General features: G+C 40.1%; 1 protein-coding gene across 4 annotated transcripts in view; it reads right to left on the minus strand.

Annotated features, from left to right (window-relative positions):
• The window catches only part of bbs9 (Bardet-Biedl syndrome 9), a 168768-nt gene that overhangs the window by 66567 nt on the left and 80830 nt on the right, over nucleotides 1–21371 (minus strand). For 3 of the 4 annotated variants that reach the window (XM_003450309.4, XM_019364688.2, XM_019364689.2), the window contains 2 exons: nucleotides 12786–12968; nucleotides 3864–4113 (listed from right to left, as the gene is read on the minus strand). In XM_003450309.4, the coding sequence (XP_003450357.1) occupies nucleotides 3864–4113; nucleotides 12786–12968 (433 nt within the window). Of the gene's footprint in view, nucleotides 1–56; nucleotides 169–3863; nucleotides 4114–12785; nucleotides 12969–21371 lie in introns of all 4 variants that reach the window. The other variant, XR_003222283.1, reaches the window with a different exon arrangement.

The raw sequence follows: 21371 nt of genomic DNA on the forward strand, positions 1-21371 counted from the left end.
CTTGTTTAGATAGTGTATGTATGTGTGTGGGTGGGAGCAGGCATCTATATACACACCTCTTTAGCTGAAGGAAGAGCTATGCTGACAGCGCGCTGACTAATGAACCATGTGATAAACAGTCCTGATTTCAGCAGGTGTGTGTATGTGTACAAAGTACAGCTGCTGAAGCTTCAAGTTGGTCCAAATGATGTCATCAGGGTAAGACACAAGGTCACATGATGGAGTGAAAAAACATACAGACAACCAGAGATACGGTGGGATACATGTTAGCCAGATAAATCTTAACAGCAGTTAGAATATATTAATGTTCTGAATATGTCCTTTATGTATTGATATACTGTAACTGTTATATCTGGCTTGCATGCCCTACTATACTACAGGATTTATATCTATACTTCACAGACTACAGTATGCAGAAACCAATAAACCAAAACATACAGTGGAACAAGTCAGATCAATGGTTACAGTAAAACTAGATTAACCTTTTTAAAAAACTGCTGGTTTGTGTTTCTAAACATTGCCGCCTGTGTAAATAGCAACCAGTAATTAGTAACTGGAATACTAGTATTTATAGTGTATATGGGATATGCATCACCAGATTTCTCTGAGCTCCCACTCCACGGGCCCGTTCCACCTCCTGTAATTTTCCAGTAGCTGAAGTGACGTCCAGAACAAGAATTTATTACAAGAGAGATATTTCATTATCCATTGACCAAATGGGCTCTATTCTCATTATGTCTGCATACTGCAACAGATTTTATTTTTTAAATGAAATCCAAGAAGATTTTAAAGTTTGCCTTCAACTAGATTTTGAGCCTTTGACCAACCAGCATGAACCAAACCTGGTCCTCCCTTCTCTATACTTCTGGAAAAGACAAGCAGAGACGATAATGTGCTTAGAAGTGGGTGTGTGTGTTTTGTTGGGTTTCCCTACCAATGAAGTGAGACTTATTGTGCGGTATTTCAGTGTGTATGCGTTTGTGTGTGTTTCTGTGGTCTTGGAGTAAAACGGTTGCTGTCGGTGTTGTTGGAAACGTAAACAAGTGTGCATGTTTACGGCCGGGTGAAAAAGCAACATCTGAGAGGGTTAGCGAACGTCTGTTTACTGCAGTGCTCTGTGTGTGTGTGTGTGTGTGTGTGTGTGTGTGTGTGTGTGTGTGTGTGTGTGTGTGTGTATGTGGTGTCTACATCTGTGTCAATTTTGGCAGAAGACCAAAAGAGAAAGGAGAGACCGCATGACAAGAAAACGTAAATACAAACACATTCACTCTCTCTCTCTCTCTCTCTCTCTCCCTCACACACACACACACACACACACACACACACACACACACACACACTTTATTGACCGACTTCTGCTCCACTGAACTATGCGCCGAATTACTGTAATCACTATAATCACTTATAAACATGCCTTTAACACTTTATAGACCTCTTTCTCTGTTTCCCTCTCTAACACACATTTACACTTACACTTACACACACACACACACACACACACACACACACATAGTACAGTACTAATTCTCAAAAACAAATGGATCCACAAATCTCATGGTGTATGTGGAGGATTACAACTTCCTCATGCGGCCATGCACATTTACACATTTACCTTAAAACTGCTGGACAGTAAGTGTCAGCAGCACTGAGGAAAGAGTTGTGGATCAGACAAAGACTCTGCAGTAAACTCAAATGAACTGATTTAACATCTGGCAAGGGAACAAGAATTTAAACTAAATACTGTGGCTATGACTTGCATATTCATACATTGATTAATTATGTTGATTAACGTGCCTTGTCCCTAGACCCTAGAATATACATAAATAAAAAGCAAACAAGCAAACATGGCCCTGGGAAACCAGGCACTGTCATGTCCCCTATGCTATTAGGCCACATCTTCACTGATAAATTACACCAGCAAAATATGCAGATTTCCAGGAATTAACCACTTCTTTTTATAAGACAGAACATGTCTTTACTGAAAAGAATCAAACTGTCAATTTTAAACTAAATTTGGTTGGTTTTGGTCAAACAGAACTAGACATAAAAAATACTGAACATACAAAAGATACACCTGTTCAACTGTCTGTTAATACAAATATCTATTGACCCAATGATACGGGATTGAGAAGTGATAGGAAGCCAACAGTAACTCAAATAACCAGCAGAAGACCTCAATGGGTTCTAATCCTGTCAGCTAAAAACAGAAAACTGAGGCTACACTTTGCACTGGGTTACCAACAGAAGACTGTTGAAGAGCAGAAGAGCTGATTTGTTTTGATTTTTGCTGCCTCGGATAGCACGGTCATAATTTAGCATAAACAACATGAAAGCATGGATTCGCCTGTCTTGTATTAACAGTTCAGGCTGCTGTTCCTTTTGTAAGGGCGTGGGGGACCATTAGAACCAACTGAGCATCGTTGAGCATCAGGGGACGCTTTTACACAGCGTCCCCTGAGTATTATTGCTGGCTAGTCCATCCCTTTATGACCACAGTGTACCCATCTTCTTTTAGCTGTTTCCAGCACCATGTCAAGAAGCTCAGATCATCTCAAATTAGTTTCTTGAACATGACAGTGTCTTCACTGTGCTTAAATGGCCTCCAGATCTAAATCCAATAGGATGTGGGATGTGGTGAAATGGACCACATCATGGAGGTGCAGCTAACAAATCTACAATAACTGTGTGACGCTAACATGTCAATATAGACCAAAATCTCTGAGGAATGTTTCCAGCACCTTGTTGAATCTGTGCCATGAAGAATTAAGCCAAAAGAAGGTCCAATCCAATAGTAGCAAAGCATACCTAAAGTGACCGGTGGGTGTACATTTTGGTTTTTACTGTAAAAGAGAGTTAAGAGAAGGAAGAGGATAAGTAGGTAAGAAAGGCAGTAGGGGTTGGGCTTGCAGAGTGTAACTGATGATCTGTCAAAAAGTCCTTTAAAACTTCTGCCAAGAGTAAATGATCCATAAGGTGCCTGAGTGAAAGAGTTTATGTATTTGCATGTATATGCATGATTTTACGAGTGTCTACCTTGCAAAAATTATGTGAGTGTATATTTTTTATGCATGTGCCTGCACTGTGTAACTCATGCAGCGGTGTATGTGTACCTGTTTGCAGTGGTATTATTTATTATTTTTTTCACATACCTGTGTATATCATTTTCGAGGGTGTGTGTACTGATGCATTTAAATACGAGTCTCTGTGTTGGCTGTAAGGTGTTAAATGAATAGGGTCCATGTTTTTGCCTGCTGAGCCTTAAAATCTGCACCAAGGGACCAGCTTACAAGGCTGTCCACCAGCACCCGCACAGTATAACATGCACAGATTACAACACACGGGCACACACACACCCACCTACCTACACACACACACACACACACACACACACCACTGATTTTACCACTGAAACTGTTCAGTCAGCAATCTGGTAGCAATGCAGTTCCCTCCCAAATTCTTTGATACTTTAGTTGGATCTTTCAGTATTTACATTGCTGGAACTGTTTGTTTTCTGCAAGAAACAGCAGAATTAAAGTATTTTGACTAAAATGATGAATGGGAAGTTCCCATCCCATAATCCCATGGTTGCATTTATCTAAAATACCAAAGCCAACAACTGAACAGAGAGGCAGAGTAATAACCTTTAAATAGGGCTACCTTAAGTTTAATTCATTTTTATTTATACAGTGCTAATTTACAGCATCAATGGCCTTGAAGTACCCTGGCAACCTGAGTATTTAGTAGCATAACTAAAAGATGGCTCAGGGTCGCCTCATCCAGTCCTAAATGTATTAAAAAGGAATTTCTGAGTCTAATTTTGAGTCAGTCTAAGTGGAATGTAGACAATTAAACCAATGACTCACCAGGAACAGCAAGATTCTGGACCTGAGCAGGGACCTGGACATTAGCCTCAGAGGCCAGGGTGAGACGCCCTCCTTTGCCGATTCGTTCACAAAGCAGGGTGATGTGCTTCTTGAGACGGGCAGTGTCACTGGGGAGGCCCAGCACTGATCCTCCTGTCTGTGCCAGAGAAGTAGCCTGGTCCTTCGGGTTCTGTGACAAGCAGGTCCGTAGGAGGTGGGAGACGGCGGCATCACAGCTCTCTTCCCAACCCTGTGGAAAAAAATAGGAAGCTTACCTTATGCACTACCAGTGAAAAGTTTGGATACACCTTCTCATTTAATGGTTTTTCTTTATTTCATGATTATTTACATTGTAGATTCTCATTGAAGGTGTCAAGACATGTTTAATATTTTAGATTTTTCAAAGCAACCTCCCTTTGCTTTGATTACTGCTTTGCACACTCTTGGGATTCTCTCAATGAGCTTCATGAGGTGGTCACCTGAAATGGTTTTCTAACAGTCTTGAAGGAGTTCCCAGAGATCCTGAGCACTTGCTTGCCCTTTTACCTTCACTCTGGGGTCCATCTCATGCCAAAGCACAGATTTCACTAGTCTAATGTCCATTCCTTGTGTTTTTTGGCCCAAACAAATCTCTTCTCCTTTTTGCCTTCTTTAGTAGTGGTTTCTTAGTAGCCATTTGACCATAAAGGCCTGATTCGCGCTGTCTCCTCTGTTGATGTAGAGATGTGTCTGCTACTGGAACTCTGTGTGGCATTTATCTGGGCTCTAATCTGAGGTGCTGTTAACTTGCGCTTTCTGAGGCTGGTGACTCAGAAGAATTTATCCTCAACAGCAGAGGTGACTCTTGGTCTTCCATTCCTGCGACGGTCCTCGTGTATGCCAGTTTTATCGTAGCGCTTCATGGTTTTTGCAACTGCACTTGGGGACACATTCAAAGTTTTAGCAATTTTGAATTTACAATGAATGGTTGTTTCTCTTTATTTAGCTGATTGGTTCTTGCCATAATATGAATTCTAAAAGTAGTCAAATAGGGCTGTCAGCTGGGTAACAACCTGACTAAAACACAACTGATGGTCCCAACCAAGAAGGCAAGAAATTCCACAAATGAACCCTGACAAGGCACACCTGTGAACTGAAAAACATTTCAGGTGACTAAATCATCAAGGCCAAGGGTTTGCAGCACTGTCAACAAAGCAAAGGGTGGCTACTTTGAGGAATCTAAAATTTAAGACAAGTTTAGAGTTATTTATCAATTCTTTTTTGCTACATAATTGCATATATCTTGCTTCATATATTTCATGTCTTCAGTATGTATATACAAAGTAGAAAGTAGTAAAAATAAAGAAAAACCCTTAAATGAGAAGGTGTGTTCAAACTTTTGACTGGTAGTGTATGCTTAAATTATTGAGATGCAAGCTGAAAGAAGAATGACATAATGGACACAGAAGACCTGTATTACTAACTCTCTTAGTAAGTTTTCAGAAACAAAAAATCAACATTCAGAGAAAAATAATAAATACTATCAGATTGCTAGTTAATAACAAAAAACACAAGTTTAGAGTGTAGAACTAAGACTGGAAGGTGTGAGGTTAGATTTGTGCTTCACTAAAGTAAAAAAGGGATGGCGCAAAAAGAGGCTAGAGCAAAGAATAGAGGATAAAAATTGTGCATAACAGAATACATTAAACAGATCCACTCATAAAAAGAGTGAGAAATGAGGAGGAAAGAACCATGAGTGCAAGACTTTGGAAAGGTGATGAAAAAGAGACAAATAGTTAGAATAAACAATTTTAGCCTTTTAATTTGATGCCCTGTTGAATTTTGACATTTATGAGAGAGCAAGAAAATGATAAGACATTCAGAATCGAAAGAAAAAACACACACACGCAAAGCCACAGTAATGAAACAGTGAGGAGGGTTTGGTCTCTTGTTGTCCCCGTTTGCCATCTCTCATCCTTCCCCCACGCATACATACACGAATATACCCAACTCATCCTACTAAAAACCAGTGATGAGACTCACTCATCTGAATGGGTGATTTAGATGGGTAGGTCTGAGGATGATGTGGTATGTGCATGAGTGTGTGTTGGGAGGGTAAGGGTGTGTTGACAGGTACCCCTCCACCCTCCTAACCCCCCCACCCACCTCTCGTTCCCCTGCCTGCCGCCATGCTGATAGGCCCCTAATGAGCCATAATGACAGGTAATCAACCCTGTAATGATGATGACAGAGAGATACAGACAGAGACAGAGGAAAGAGAGAGAGAGAGAATGCAGGAGTGTGAGAGAGAGAGCTAAAGAGGACGAAAGAGCAAGAGAGAGAACGGGGGGAGAAGGAGATGAGATGATGATGGAGGGAAAGGCAGACACCAGAAAAAATTAAACATGTGGAAAGCCGAAAGATGAGCAAATACAAGAGTAAAGAAAAGACACTGGACGAGTCTGGAAGGAGAAAAATTAAAGAGGAGGAGTAGGAGGAGGCGAGATGGAGGTGGGTGACCTATTCTTACAACAATACCTCACCAGGTTATCAAATACTTGGAACAACATAACTGCAGGTTCCTGTGGAAACTTGGCATGCTCATGCACGCGCTCGCTGAAACATACGTTCCACATGCTGCGGAAGAAAATTAAACGTCTCTAAACCTAAACTGCAGACATTCATCCTCCTGAAGGAGAAGAAAGGAAGCAAAGAAAGGTGGAGCTGAGCGGCTTTGGATCAAGGCCAGGGCGATAAATTACGGCAAAGTTCCCACTAATGCAGAAATAGAAGAGGAATTTGTTTTCTGTACCAAGAAACAAGAGAGGTTTTGTATTATTTGGTCATCTTTGAAGATGTTTTGAAAAGAGAAGTTGTACAAGTGCAGCAAAGAAGCATGACAGAGCTTCTATTTTACTTGTGTGTTTATGATAGCAAAAAGGAATCTTTTTGAACTTTTACCAACACTTCAGAGTGGAAAGCTTTAGTTTTGTGTATATTGACACTGTACAGACACAGAATACATCAGTAAATAAAAGTACCCTGTTGAACAACACTGACTGTATGATTATCCAAAACGTTAAAATTTTTACCATTTTTACCTCGTTTTTTCTTGAGTGCAGAAAAAAGCTGATATTCAGTGAGAGCAATACCAATCACATCACTGAGTGAGAGAAATGGATGCTAAATTGTTAACAGCTCGTGATTGAAAAGTATTTGTGGAGTCACTCCTTTAAGCCGCATTACAAACAAACACATTAAAATAAAGCACATGTGGTATTATTAGCTTAGACAAAGAGAACGAGTTATGACTAGTTTGACCTTTAAACCTGTATAGCTTCAATGTTCCACTGTTGAAGTACCAACAAAGACAAACCTTTTTTTTCCTTTTTTCCTTATTAAATAGTTTCCTCAAAAAGCCTATGGACTGCATCAGGAATATCAGGTCTGACAAAGGGAGAAACCCCGGGCGTAACTGCAAAATTACAGGCTGGCAATACATAAATTATAACAGAGTCTAGCACACAACCTTGGAGGACTCCCAAAGAGACAGGTAAAGGTTCAGAAAGCAATCCCTCTGCAGTCCTGATATCCTCATCAAGACTGCGAATGTCATTTGAGAGACCGGAGTTACGGCTCTGTGAGAACAATGCCATACAGTCAGTCTCAGGGGGAAACATTACCCACACAATCATCCTAAGACCAAATCAAGAGTGGATTTAGTACAGTATCAGCTACTTTCCTTAACTTCTGGGTATAATCAACTTTAATACATCTATTTACTGTAAATGCTTACTTACTGACAATCAGAAGCTCTCAGAGTCAGAAGGCCTATTATGTTATAAAGAAACCTGTGGTTTGACTATAGATCCTATTTCTTCCTATAATGTGAAGGAAGAAATTCTGGACAAATATAACCACTTCATTTCATAATAATTAGATACACAAAATCTAGTTCAGCCTGAGCAGCAAGTTATTAAGTATGTCAAAAAACAGGTTTGAAAAGTGGAACAGTTTGTTTTAAATTGTAGAATTATGACCTCTGACCTTCACCTTGAGGCCTAGGTCACTGAAACTTAAACTCAACCAGGGTTTTTAAGAAGATGCACCTATGGCCAGGGTGGGCAAATCCAGGTTTTAGATGTGTCCTTGAACCAACACAACTGATTTAAATGGCTAAATGACCTCCTCAACATGTCCTGAAGTTCTCCAGAGGCCTAGTAATGAACTAATCATGTGATTCAGGTGTGTTGACCCAGGGAGATATCTAAAACCTGCAGGACACCGGCCCTCGAGGCCTGGAGTTACACACCCCTGACCTATGGTATGAATGTAAAAATACTATGTCGCCTTGTTTTCAGGTTATCGCATTCACAAACATTAGTGTCCATGCTGCCGACCCCCAAAATTATGGTTAAATACAAAAAACCCCAAAAGACCCTATCTTGATTGGGAAAAATTCTCTTTCAAATGTCTTTAAATCATTGAAATGTTTATAGAACCATTTGACTTGATTCTGGTGCGATTTAAGGCTACAAAACACTTTCAGGAGCTATAAAGTGATAGTATACAACATTAATATTTATAGCTATATCTGTTGAGACATGGACACCCATATCTCAACCCTGTCAGGGTTTGCTGTGCAGATGTGGAGAAGAGGAGGCCCAAACGCAGGACTCGTGGTGAGGATTAAGGGTGTTTATTGCAATGGCAGGATGAACAGATGAACAGAACAGGGAAGAAGACTGACTGACTGATCTGAACTGAAAGGCAAACATGCGGAATAGACAGCAGTGACAACATCACACCAATGACAAGACGATGAACAGGAGGAAACTGAGGATTTAAATACACAGGCTGATGGTAATGATGATGATGAGAGACCGGTGAGTACACAGCTGAACATAATCTAACTAATGACACAGAGGATGACCAAGGGCTAACATAATGAAACAGGAAATGTGAACATGGAAACTAAAGAGGGAACATGAATAAACTGAAAACACTGGGTGAACCACCCAGGAACCCTAACAAACCCCCACCCCTCAAGGACATTCTTGAGGGGTGTCCTTTGGTGTCTGTCACTAGAGTGCTGGCATTGGATCCTTTAGATCCTGTGGACTAAAGATCGGAGCTTCTGTGGATGTGACTTGTTCCAGCTCCTTTTGCACATGTTTGCTGAGACTGGAATCATCTGGTCATGTCTTGTTCCTATAGCCATTTCAGAACTTATATACATATATATATATATATATATATATATATATATATATATATATATATATATATATATATATATATATATATATATGCGCATGTTGGGGCACAGTGTCTTGATGGGGAGTGCTTTTAGTATTGGGGGTGTTTTTGGTCTGTAGCGTTGAATAGTCGGTACATGTTGAAGTGACATCTACATCAGTGGCAAGTCACAAGGTTTCCGACCAGAGTATTACAATAAAACAAAACGATCGGTGGTAATGACTTCACCTATCATTGGTTTTAAAGTCATGGCTGATGTATAGTTTAGGATCTATAGTATTAGTTCAGAGAGTGAGAAGCCTGAGCAAGACTGGCATTATGACTGTATCAAGAAACTGGGAGTAAAATAATGTGAGAAGGAAGGACAGGATAAGAAATTAAAGCAGAAGCAGGAGGTCTTGACAAAGTGAGAAAAAGAGGGTAAAGAATGCAGTATTGTAGAAACAAAACAAAAAAAGCAAGAGGGATGATGGAGAGTGGTAACACTGCTGGTGTTAAAAATAGAGAATAGAAAAACAATGAGCAGTGAGATGAGGATGAAAAGTGGGAAAGAGAGCAGAGAGGGAGGAGGACACGGAGGGAGGAATGCATGAAGAGAAAAAGGAGGTGTTCTGCTTGGCTGCAACTAAATGAGACGTTTCGTTAGATACCCCACAGATGCATTTCCTCTGGTGTTCCTCCCTCTCCTCTTTTTTCTCCACCTCCTCCTCCTTTTTGACCTTGTTATTATAAATATTTCTATTTTCTTTCAGATAAAAAGCAGTGTAATGAGCCTGCACTCAAAAGAACTCCTCTTCTTAATTCCAAATATCCTTTAAAGCATAAACTTTGCCACAGATTTTCGCCATTCTTGGAGCTCTTTGTGCTTTCCAGTCACATAATATGAAAGTAAATGTATACTAGGACATGGGTCATTTGGTATTGTATTACATATTTTAGTTATTCTGTGTTTCAGTGAGCAGAGATTGCTGTGTATAGTATCTCCTTTGTCATAATGACCCAACTTTTATATTTCAGTCTTCTACAATCTTCTGTCTCAGAGGTGCAGCAACAGGTCAGGAGCAGCAACAGGAGCATGTTCAATGGTAAGCGGTGCAACATGATTTTTTAAAGTGGACAACAATTGTTGTTCAATATGAGCTCCACTACCTGTGATTCATCATTATCCCCAAAATAAAGTTCAACTTCAAATGTCATTGTTTTGAAACCAAGTGGAAAACTCCAGAGCTGAAAATGAAGCAAATGCACAAGTGGCAAAATTTACAGTTCCTCTAGGTGCCACTTCACGCTGGCTCCAAAAGGGAGACATTCCCCATAGACGGCCAGGTTAAAATGGCCAATTTTACAGCATCAAAAAGCATATTTACAGCCTGGTAAAAAATGCTTTTGGCCTCTATGGACAGTTACCCCATCATAAATACTCTGGTAATTTTTTTTTACAACTCATCCACCTGGTGTAGTCATTAAACCGGACCTCTTTACTGTGTGTGTGTGTGCATGTGTGCACCGTTTATGCCTTTTTGAGAATTTTTAATGGATTACCTGACTAATGTTATGGCTTACTCTGTGGAACAGAGCATCCAAAAAGTTATTGCTTTGGTTTTGGAGAGTAAAATTCCAGGATTTTTTTAGTCTGAGCACCAGTTACCTGATATGCATGTCTGTGGATTGTAGCCATATAGTTTATGAATTTAGTTTGCTAACTAAGCTAATTAGCATCAGCTGATAAATTATAAATCCACCGTCTCGTGATGGATGTCAGCGTGGCTCCATCCATCGTTCACACTGGCAATGAACTGTATGCACAAGTATCTGGGTCAGAATGGCAGCAGCCTATGAATAGCAGCCACATTGCTGTCCTGTCCTAGGACATACCTTGCAGGAAGCATTTTAATTGCATGTTTATTTGTTTATTATTATTTTAAATGAGTGGACTAACAGAACTTTGGGATCTTTGGAACTTTGGGTGTGCTGGAGTTTGCTCTCCTAAAACAGTATCTCGATCAGGATCATCTCCGCGGGTAAAACTGCTCAGTGAGACTGAACTGAAATTATAAAAATTGCACTTTTACTGAAAAATAAAAGAAGTTCCGCATTTGAAAAAGATCCAATAAATGGGTAATGGGTAACAGAAGAGTACGTAGGAATTTACTAATGAATTCAAGATGGAAAAATATTTAACTAAGTTAGCCAATCGTTCATTTTGGCTGAAGAATTGATAGCGTCAATAGAGAATAAATGCTGGAAAAAAACAGAGTTGGACTTGGATTATGCACCAAACTATAGCCTTGACTCTTCTACCTCTCCTCCCTCTGTCTTTCTCCTTTAACTGGCTCTCTCTCTTTTCTTTAATCCAGCTGTTCCACCCCCATTCTCCTCAGAGACTTTATTCATATCTGTGACAATCCTGGAAATAACTGAGTGACGGACCTGTACTCACCTGGAATGACCTTGCCAGTGCACCCACAGAAACGGTAAAAAGTCAAGATGAAGATTCAGTGTTTTTTGAAAGAAGAGTTTGCAAAATGTTGACTTGAATAATAATAACAACAATTCCCTCTAAACAAAAGAAGTGCCAATAAGCCAAAATAACACGTTACACAAAGAAAAATAAATATTCTAATAACTTAATAAAAACTCCACTGGCATCTCGATAGATGTTGTCACAGCACTGCATCGGATAATGTGGTAAATTTCCTAAAATAACCCTTCAGTCCACCTGTTTGTCTTAATGTTGTGGACATGACCCTGATTACTACTAATTTACTTTAATCCCATTTAAAATAACACACACACACAAACTTACTTTCACAGTCCCTCGAGGCTCATCAACTGACCCTCTGAAGCTATTTCTGTCTACAATCACAGTGCGTGCGTACTGTAAGATATTTTATGCGCAGTTGTGTGCATGTGTGTAACTCTGCGCCGTTAGCGAAAGCTGAAAATAGACACAGTGGTAATGAGAGGTTCAGGGGATTGATCAGAGCTATGGAAAAACTAATACAAACACACCCACAGTGGGCACTGGCCGTCTCAATGGAGTGACAAATCTTTCGTGGTCTGACTGCAGCAAATGGAGGAGCTCTGTCAACACGGCAGTTTATACGGAGCAACATGCACAACCCACGCTCACATAAGCACAAACACACATTCAAACACACTCTCACACAAAGCTTGACGTCTGAGTCAGAGGCTCTTTAAAGAGCAATATGCCATCTATTCACACTAGGACCTTTCTTTGACCTTGACCTTTTGCGTGTATTTGTGTATTTTATATATATTTAAACATGCATGCACACACACACACACACACACACACACACACACACACACTCACACACACACAGAAAGCTTTAATGGTCAAATTATGAACAGGTACCACAGAACACACTCTGACTCTGTGCAGAGCTGACGGGTGAGTGTTGAGTGCTAAAAACTGAATGTATGATTGAGTTTGTGTGTGTGCGTTTGTGTGTGTGTGTATTCCTCAGAGACCAGAAGTACTTAATGTATTTTAAAAGTTTTTAGAGAGTGTGTTTAAGCTGGGTCTATGTATGCTGAGCAAGCTGCAGATGGAAGAACAGATACTGACATGTTAATGGCCACCTGTGTGTGTGTGTGTGTGTGTGTGTGTGTGTGTGTGTGTGTGTGTGTGTGTGTGTGGGTGAGTGAGAGACTGTGTACCAGCTGCGGTGTGTCCTGCAGCAGAGGAAGCAGTGTGGCCTCCAGGATGCTGGTCTGATCGGGGGTCAGGCCCTGCCACAGGGACAGCAGGAGCACGAGAAGGTGTGTGGCACTCCGCAGACGAACAAACGCCTCTTCCAGCAGTGCCCGGTTCTCCTCTGCAGCCTCCGCCAGTGCCATCACCTGGAGGAGACAGGAGTTGGTAAATCTCTCCTAATCATCACAAGAATCACCATTGTATACAGTGGTTATGATGATGCATTCATATATCAACAGTTTGCATTGCTATATTTACCACAGCGAGACTACACAGCATCCTGAATCACATAAATGGTATTTTTAAAACTAAAGGCAACACAGTGTCAACATTTTGCATTTAAGGAGCTGTGAGTTCACCTCTGATCTTGAGCCAGTTTGTTTTATAAAAAAACTGAATACTTGTCAAAAATTATAAACATGCTTTAAAGTCAACAAAGAAAAGCATAAATCTGCCGGCTACCCAACTTGACCACTGGTTCCAGTCATTTTGAATTTTTGTGTATTTTCTTCTGAGTCATCTCCAGAATTATTATATTTTCTTAATATGACACAAAAGCCAGATTTCCCCCTTTTTTTCTTGCTGGACCAAATGACGAATCATCCCTGAAAGCTTTGCTGGGTCACTTTCTCTACAACACACCCATTTATCCCCAAAGACTTGAAACATCAGCGGCACAACCTGTGTAAACAGTTTTATGAGCATCGAGTCTGCAGCTTCTTCATTACTCTCATTGTGTGTTAGCCTGAATTCACCCTGAACCACTTCATCTCTGTGTATTATTTTTATAACGGGGGTCACAATTCCCTGCTGCAATATTAAGATCTCACAGTTCCAGTTTGGCCTTTAAAATCTATAATTCAATTTTAAAATAATGTGTAGAGATGACATGTGTGGCAAGATTTTTGATGGACTACCAGTTACAACGCAAGTCAAACACAATTTTCAGAGATGAAAGAGACAGTCAAATCATTTGTTAAACTGTTATACACACAGGATGATTCTTCCTTCCTTTCTTGCCTACTTTTATCTAACCCAGTATATTTACAGACAGAAAAAAACCCACATCTACAATGAAGCTAGAGCGTAAATCCGCATTCTATCTTAAGGCCACCGGAGGGCGACAGCTGTAGTTGCAAAAAGACGTCTGGTCCAGTAGAAGTTTATGGGAAAACAGCTTTCTGTCATTTCCTGTTTAAACATGTTCTTGCTCAGTCTATGGGCTCAGTCTCTTATTTTGGGACATAATGAATAAAAAATGAACTCTATTTCGTAAATCTTAATCATACCACGTTTCAAAAAAAGAGGATTATCTCATGTGTGAGGCTACATGACAAACAACCTGTCAACGACAAGTTATCAGCCAGCCTCATCACATCCAGGTTTTTGCAACCAAGTTAGAAATGGTGAAAAAACTCGAGGGTGTCACAGTAGGTATGTTCATCTGGGTCCAATTCTGTTCCCTTGAATGGTTAAGACTCTTGACCCATATGACTCATATAAACATTAGTTTAGCAGTAGTCAGTTAAGCTACACTGGAAGTGATTCACAGCATTGTGGTGACCAGAAATTATAGGAAGTGACTGACATTTCGCTACTTCAAGATACTACAGGTGAATTAACCGCTGGGAACAGAAAGTGGGCAGGACTCAAGATTTCAACATTTCTCAACTTTCAGGACAGCAACTGAAGAAACTAATTTAACCTGGGAATGAAGAATAGCATTGACTGATATATGACCTGTTAGTAGATATATTTATATTCATTACATAACTAACCAAATCTCAGCTTAAAGGTAATGCGTAATATGCAAATCACACAACTTTAGGACTCATATCAATTAGAAGATATTGCATTCAATATCCGCATTATAACACCCACTTAAAGTTCCCACCTTGTATGCTCGGTATGTTTTTAAAAATCATTGCTTTGACATCTTAAACGCACTACTTACAGGACAGTTCTGCAACAATTCTGTAAATTAATTAAATGTTACCAGTGGAAATCTTCCTTTTAGGATTTTTATCTAATATTTCTTCAACTTCTTAAAGATTCTTTCACTCTTTCCTTTACCAATATATTCTTCAACAGGAGGAAATAAACCCCAGTCCATTATTTCCATGCCCTTCAGTCTTTGTGTTTTATGGCTCCTTCCTGCAGACTACTGGATTTAGTTTTTTTTCTCTGAACAAACTGCACTGCTGTTCTCCTGTTAGAGCACTGGAAATCCCATTTGCAGACTGTTTATTACAGATTTGCTTCTTTCTCAAGTTTAAAAATAAACTAAACTAAAAAGACGAAACACAGTAGAGTTCAAATAAATTGTTCTCTATATGTAGAGACTGCTTACTCTGATGACTTGCCCATACACTCGGTTGGTAGTATTTTTGAAGGCATGTTTTCTTAAGAATTGTAGGAATCAAAAACACAGACGGGGAGCAAAGAGGAATGAAATACTTGCTTTGCAATGAACACGAGGTTAAACAGCACAAAAGTGGGGGTTAAGCTCTTCTAACGTTTACTCAAGTACGCAGCTCAGCAGTAGAAGGCAGAAAGAGAGAGAATACATATATGAGGTGCAGTAGGACCAGGTGAGGGGTCAGTCCCTTCATCCTTGTATCATTGCAATAACAGAGGAGTGGAGATGAGTAGAGAACAAGCGATGACAGAGCAAGACGGATGAATAAGAAGACAACAAGAAAGGGCAAGCCGGATGAAGACAAGGAGGGAAATGAGAGAAGCACGAGGAGGAGGAGAGAAATGAACGGACAGAGAGAGAAAAAGAAGAGGTGAAAGCAGATCTGGGACTAATGGAAGAGTGTGTATTCAGATAAATGAGTGATCTGCAGGCCTGAGTGCCAACGTACGCCAGCAGTTTGTTTGACAAATGGATTCAGTGCTTGCCATCTGATACTGCGAAAACAGAGATGGAAGACTCAGAAATGAAGTGTGTGTGTGTGTGAGAGAGAGGGAGAGAGAGAGAAAGACAGAGTGAGTGAGTGAGAGAGTGAGTGTATATCTGTGTGCATGCTAGGGTAAAGCACCAATTGCTTAAGTAAGCCGTTTTGATTTGCGTAATACTAAACTACAAACATGAGTACATGGGAACGAGAGCCTCCTCTAAGACTTGCACACTAAGTGTAAACAGTCAGAGTTAAAGTCTTAATTCACTTCCTTTCATTTGGTGGTAAACCTAAAAGGACTCAAGCACTCATTCAAGGCTGAGGTCATCTGTGGGTGCCGTGTCATTCACAACTCTCAAGTTAGACACACATGCACACACATGCACACACATTCTTGCCAAATGATTAACTATTTCTCATCACTGTCTTGCCAGTCTAACCCAGTCTAACCTTCATGAGTACACAAAGACATAAGCTTGGCTTAAGTCTTTTAAAGAAGTGTGACCGAATGTAAATTATTTCTGACTCACTTGCTCTCTTCATTTTTTTCCCTCTCTTCTGCCCTTGCATCTTGTACAACCATATGGTAAAAAGCTGTAAAATTCTGCAAACTTCTGCACACTTGGGAACACTGCTCAGAGTATTTAGATAAATAATCCAGAAATTGCAAAATTCTTTTGGATCTTTGGGAGTCTAATTTTGTGAATTGTGAAAAAAATAATAAAAGTTTAAAAACAATCACGAGCTGCAACTCCAAGTACATGGACTCTCATGCAAAATGTCTGCCATGCCCCACCCAGACACTGACTACCTTCATCCTTCTCAAGATACAAACAAAACCCCATCCACCTTCCCCTCGAGATCTCTGAAAATGTGCATGTGTGCACGTCTGTGTGCGTATTGATAAAAGGCTCCAGGTTCGGTGAAGGGCTTCATTGTTGGCAGTGGGTCGACTACACACACACACACACACTCTGATTGATGCCAGCTGAGAGAATACAAAGACACATTTAGCCTAAACACCCCCCAACACACACACACACACACACACACACACACACACACACACACACACACACACACACACACACAGAACAGAGATATAAAAACATGTGCAAATGTGAACACACACACATTTACACACAGATATGTACAGAATATATACACAAATATTAAAAACAAATACCCAATGCAACTCAGATTCCAGAAAGCCTGGAAAGAAAAGGTGCTTAAAAATTTATAAACTTGGACATCGATTCATGTGCCAACACCATCTCCCTTTCACAGCTAGTTAGCTGTACGTCAGCAGCTGAACTACTGGTGACCTTAAACAACCTGCAGTTGAAGCTGCTGGGGTTACGACCTCCCGAGGTGTCTGCAATAAAGTCTGGAGTCTATTTGAAACACATAAAAGGGACATTCTGCTGCATCTTATGCACTTAAACCTGGTTTACATCTCAGTGACAAGGCGCAAGTTTGTGACAGCGTCATGGCCCTTTAACCTGGACTGTCCAAAAAAAAAAAAGTCTATAAAAGATGTTATGAAAGAAAGATTCTCTCTATTAGAATTTCTTCCATCCATTCACTTGTTCATCTTGTTCAGATGCAAACACAGAGTGCAAAGCTTCCAATACAAGCCAACATTTAACGTTACTCTGGGGATTGCAAACCACACACAGACACATACACAAACAGTCATGTTTATCTATTCACGCACAAATGCACAAAGATATGCACACACATGTACTAAGAAAAGTACCCAAGAAAAGTACAGAAAAACACAAACAGAAATTAGCAATACCCTTATCTACCTTATCTATGGAAATGCAGTATTTAGAGCACACACTATATATACTTATACATATAAACACACACACCGACACATAAAAAAAACGCAACTGTGTCTTAAATTTAAGCTGAGATGCAACAAACATTTGAAAAGTTAGAATTAAGAATTAGCTGCCCAGGATTCACATTTGGCTGCCATGCTGTTCAAAGGAAAAAATAGAGGAGAAAAAGTTTCAGAATGAATTCTGTCCTTGATGAATGAAGTTTATTCTCAGTACATAAACCAACCTAGCACCCTTAAAATCATGTATATATGATGAGCAACAACAACATGCTTCTGACAGCTATTGTCATGTTCCTAAGAATTAACATAATGTGAAGATGGTTACAGTGAACATTCCGGTGCGCTGCGTTTAGGACAAAGAAAGCAGCATTTTGAACTTTTTAAAATAGACAGGGCCAACTTATTTCTCAGAGTAACCAACATGGCCAATAACTTAAAATAGATATGCCCCATGAAGAGGAAGAAAACACAGGAAATGCCACTAATGTAATTTCATTTCCTTGTGTTAATGCAGTTATATGACTTACAATGTGAAAAATAAAAACTATAAAAAAAAACTGTAAAAACAAAAAAACTGACTCTAAAGTAGCCATCATAATATTAACTAAGACAATGCACAACGGCCCTGTCACAGTTCAAAGCAGTGCCTGAGCATGTGCCGGACTTGTTGCAGTATTCTCCTGAACAACAGGTACCACTACTCAGAAAAAAAACACAAAACTCCACATCAGTGCTGGTAAAGGAGTACAAGAAGTCAAAATCATATGCAAAGACACTGCTGTGTTTTTAAGCTTCCTCCACAAGTGTCATCTTATGAAGCTGTTGAAGCATCTCTCTCTCTGAGCTCCTGCACCAATACATCACTGAAATGGTGGTAAAAACTGACACGATTGTACATTTGTGTATTCAAGACAGCCATGGCCACACATCTAATGCCAGGATATAAAAGTCAGCATGACAACAAGGCATGAAATCATGGCAAAGACACCAACTGTGATGTCACTCTTAGTGCACGCCTTTGTTTGTTAGGGTGGTAGAGCAAGCATAAACTAAGTGTAAGATGTCAAACAGGCCACTGGAATGTCAAGAATCACAGTATTTATCCTGTAGCCCCATTAACATTCCCATCTTCTGACATGTGCAATAATGAGATTGCACACCATCATCATTTCTAACCTGTGTCACAGCTAGAGTAACTCAGACATATTCTTTGCCCCACATTTAATATACTGGGATCGGGTTACTCAGTCACTAGTAACATTAACAGCACTTTTCATTTCAAAAGCACTATTATACATGCTGATAAATGTTAACAGACATGATGTCAAACTTAAACTAGTAAAACTATGTCCTCAAAAACTGGTGGACCCAGTGCTACCCAGTCCATGACCTTCCCCCGTGCAGCGTTGCAGTTGATAATTTGGTGTAGAATTTGTTCCTGTTTGACTTTCAACAGCTACAGTATAACTCAACACCAAGTTTGGACAATTTTACAACACAAAGCGCAAAAGCACTTGTGTAGCAGCTCAGATATCAAGTGGTGAAGTCTGCGAAAGGCACCACAGCAAATGTCGAGCCAAATACACACACAAAAAAGGCATTTCTGTCAAACATCGCTGAGCGTTAGTAAAAGTCAACATGGCGGCAAGTGGAAAAATAAAATAAAGGTATCTGCTGCCAGAGTTTTATCCTTACATAAAGTGAAACAGACAAGAAATAAAGCTCAGAGTGTTTTTGTGTGTGTGTTCCTGTGTGAGCGTATCCTCCACAGAGTCGACAGATTAGACGTTTCCTGCTCAGTAAGCCGCAGCAAACAGCATGGATGAACTCCAAGCCACAGACACACACATGCACACACATGCACACACAGTCCAATATGAAAACACATATGCATTCTTACAACGTAAAGATAGATGCACCTACAAATACACAATTGACTTTGTGCACACAGTGCTGCACTATCTGTGCAAGTGGAAAATAACAGCAGTCCGTTTGGAAGAAAGCAACGTGGCAGAACACAACGCTCTTAACCCGGGGTATTATGGGACGATCCATCAAGGAAAAGAGAGACAAGCTGGGTGAGAGTGAAACACAGACAAGGACAGGAGCAAAACAATGTTTTACAGGACAGGAACGCAAAGGAGAAGTAAAGGAGATGGGTTAAAGTATGAGTATAAAGAAAGAAATGAAGAACGCAGTTGAAAAAGTTCACATTAAGGTCAAATGAATGTGTTACAGTTGGTTGTGTGTGCACGTGCATGCATTTCCGTGTCTTAATTAAAGAGCAAATTAGAATCTCAGTTTAACGACGGCTGGAAATACAGAGCCCATTTCCTCACGCAGGACGACTAATAGACATACTCACAAATGGATACAATTACATAGACAGGCACAAGCTCCTGAAATCATCTTAAACACACACACACACACACGCACGCACGCACGCACGCACGCACACACAGTATCACTTACACAAACACTCACAATCACACAGACTTCCATTAACATCCGTTCTGCTCACGTCCAAATGTGCTTTCACTAACACAAGACCACATTTCCTCAGTACTGAAAGAACAGTAACAGATTCACTGTTTCACTTATGTGTGTCGAGTGGTGAGGCCCAAATATCTAAATATGTGTCTCATTAGAGTTCCTTTCTGCTGTTGCAGAGCCTGATGTTGGCTGCCAAACACCTGCAGACACGCACACAAATACAGTGCAGGGGTGTACAAAGACCTTCAGGGAGTTAACCTAAACAGTGCAGTGTCAGACACTAGCTTATGATATCATACTACACAAACATAAAGAGGTACCAAATACTTTTGATGTCTGCAGTCCATCACCAAAAAACATATTCTGCTTTTCACTTTGGTCTTTACCTCCTTAATCATCGTAGTCAGTTTAGGAAAATGATAGCGCTCATTGTGACTACTAAATGTACACTTTGAGTTACTTTGGCTTGGTTACCGAGCATCACTTAGCAGTGCTTGTCATGTTTGCAGCGCAGTGTTTGATCCTCTGCAGGTCAAACTGTCTGAAGGAAAAACTCATTATATGAGGATTGCAACCAACCAGTTTCAACACCAAAATGTTGAAGTGAAAAAAAGAAACCTGGGCAATAATAGTTTCTTTAAAAAAGCAGATCTAGCTAAAATTGAAAGGTTCAGACAGTTAGATGGTATGTTGGGTGGTAGACATGCGGAGGACGGTGGAGACAGAGCAATCTGGTGGATGAGTGACAGAGTGATCAGCATCTCTTCTACCAGTGTCTGATAGACAGATAGCCAGACAGACAGACAGTAACCACTATTGTCTGTGGTCAAAACAAGCACACACACACACCGTGTTGATAACACTGTCTGTCTACACTCCCACTGATAAGACAAGAGGAGAGAGCAAGAGAGTGTAATAGACAGAAGAGGATGAGAGAGATGAGAGGAGACAAAACTTGTAGGCCACAAAGAAATTGAATAAAATACAGAGAACAAAAGGTAGGGTGAAAAAAAGATTGTTTACTCAAGTCTGAATGGAGTACCGAATGAGGAAAGATGTAGAGGATAAAGTGATAGGATCTGGCAACCAAACCTGATCCAACCTCTCATGGTTTATCATCTGCTGGGAAAAGACTTGGAGCATATCCACCAGATAAGCATGAACTCCAGGCTTCCACATCCTCTTCTTTTGTTTGTCTTTATATCTACACTTAACTTTATATCTACTCTGGCAAATTAGCTTTAGTAATCATGCACAAAATATCTCATAGAAAAGCATCACAATTAATTTTACTGCATTTT

Source organism: Oreochromis niloticus, linkage group LG11 (assembly GCF_001858045.2).
Source record: "Oreochromis niloticus isolate F11D_XX linkage group LG11, O_niloticus_UMD_NMBU, whole genome shotgun sequence".
NCBI lineage: Eukaryota > Metazoa > Chordata > Actinopteri > Cichliformes > Cichlidae > Oreochromis > Oreochromis niloticus.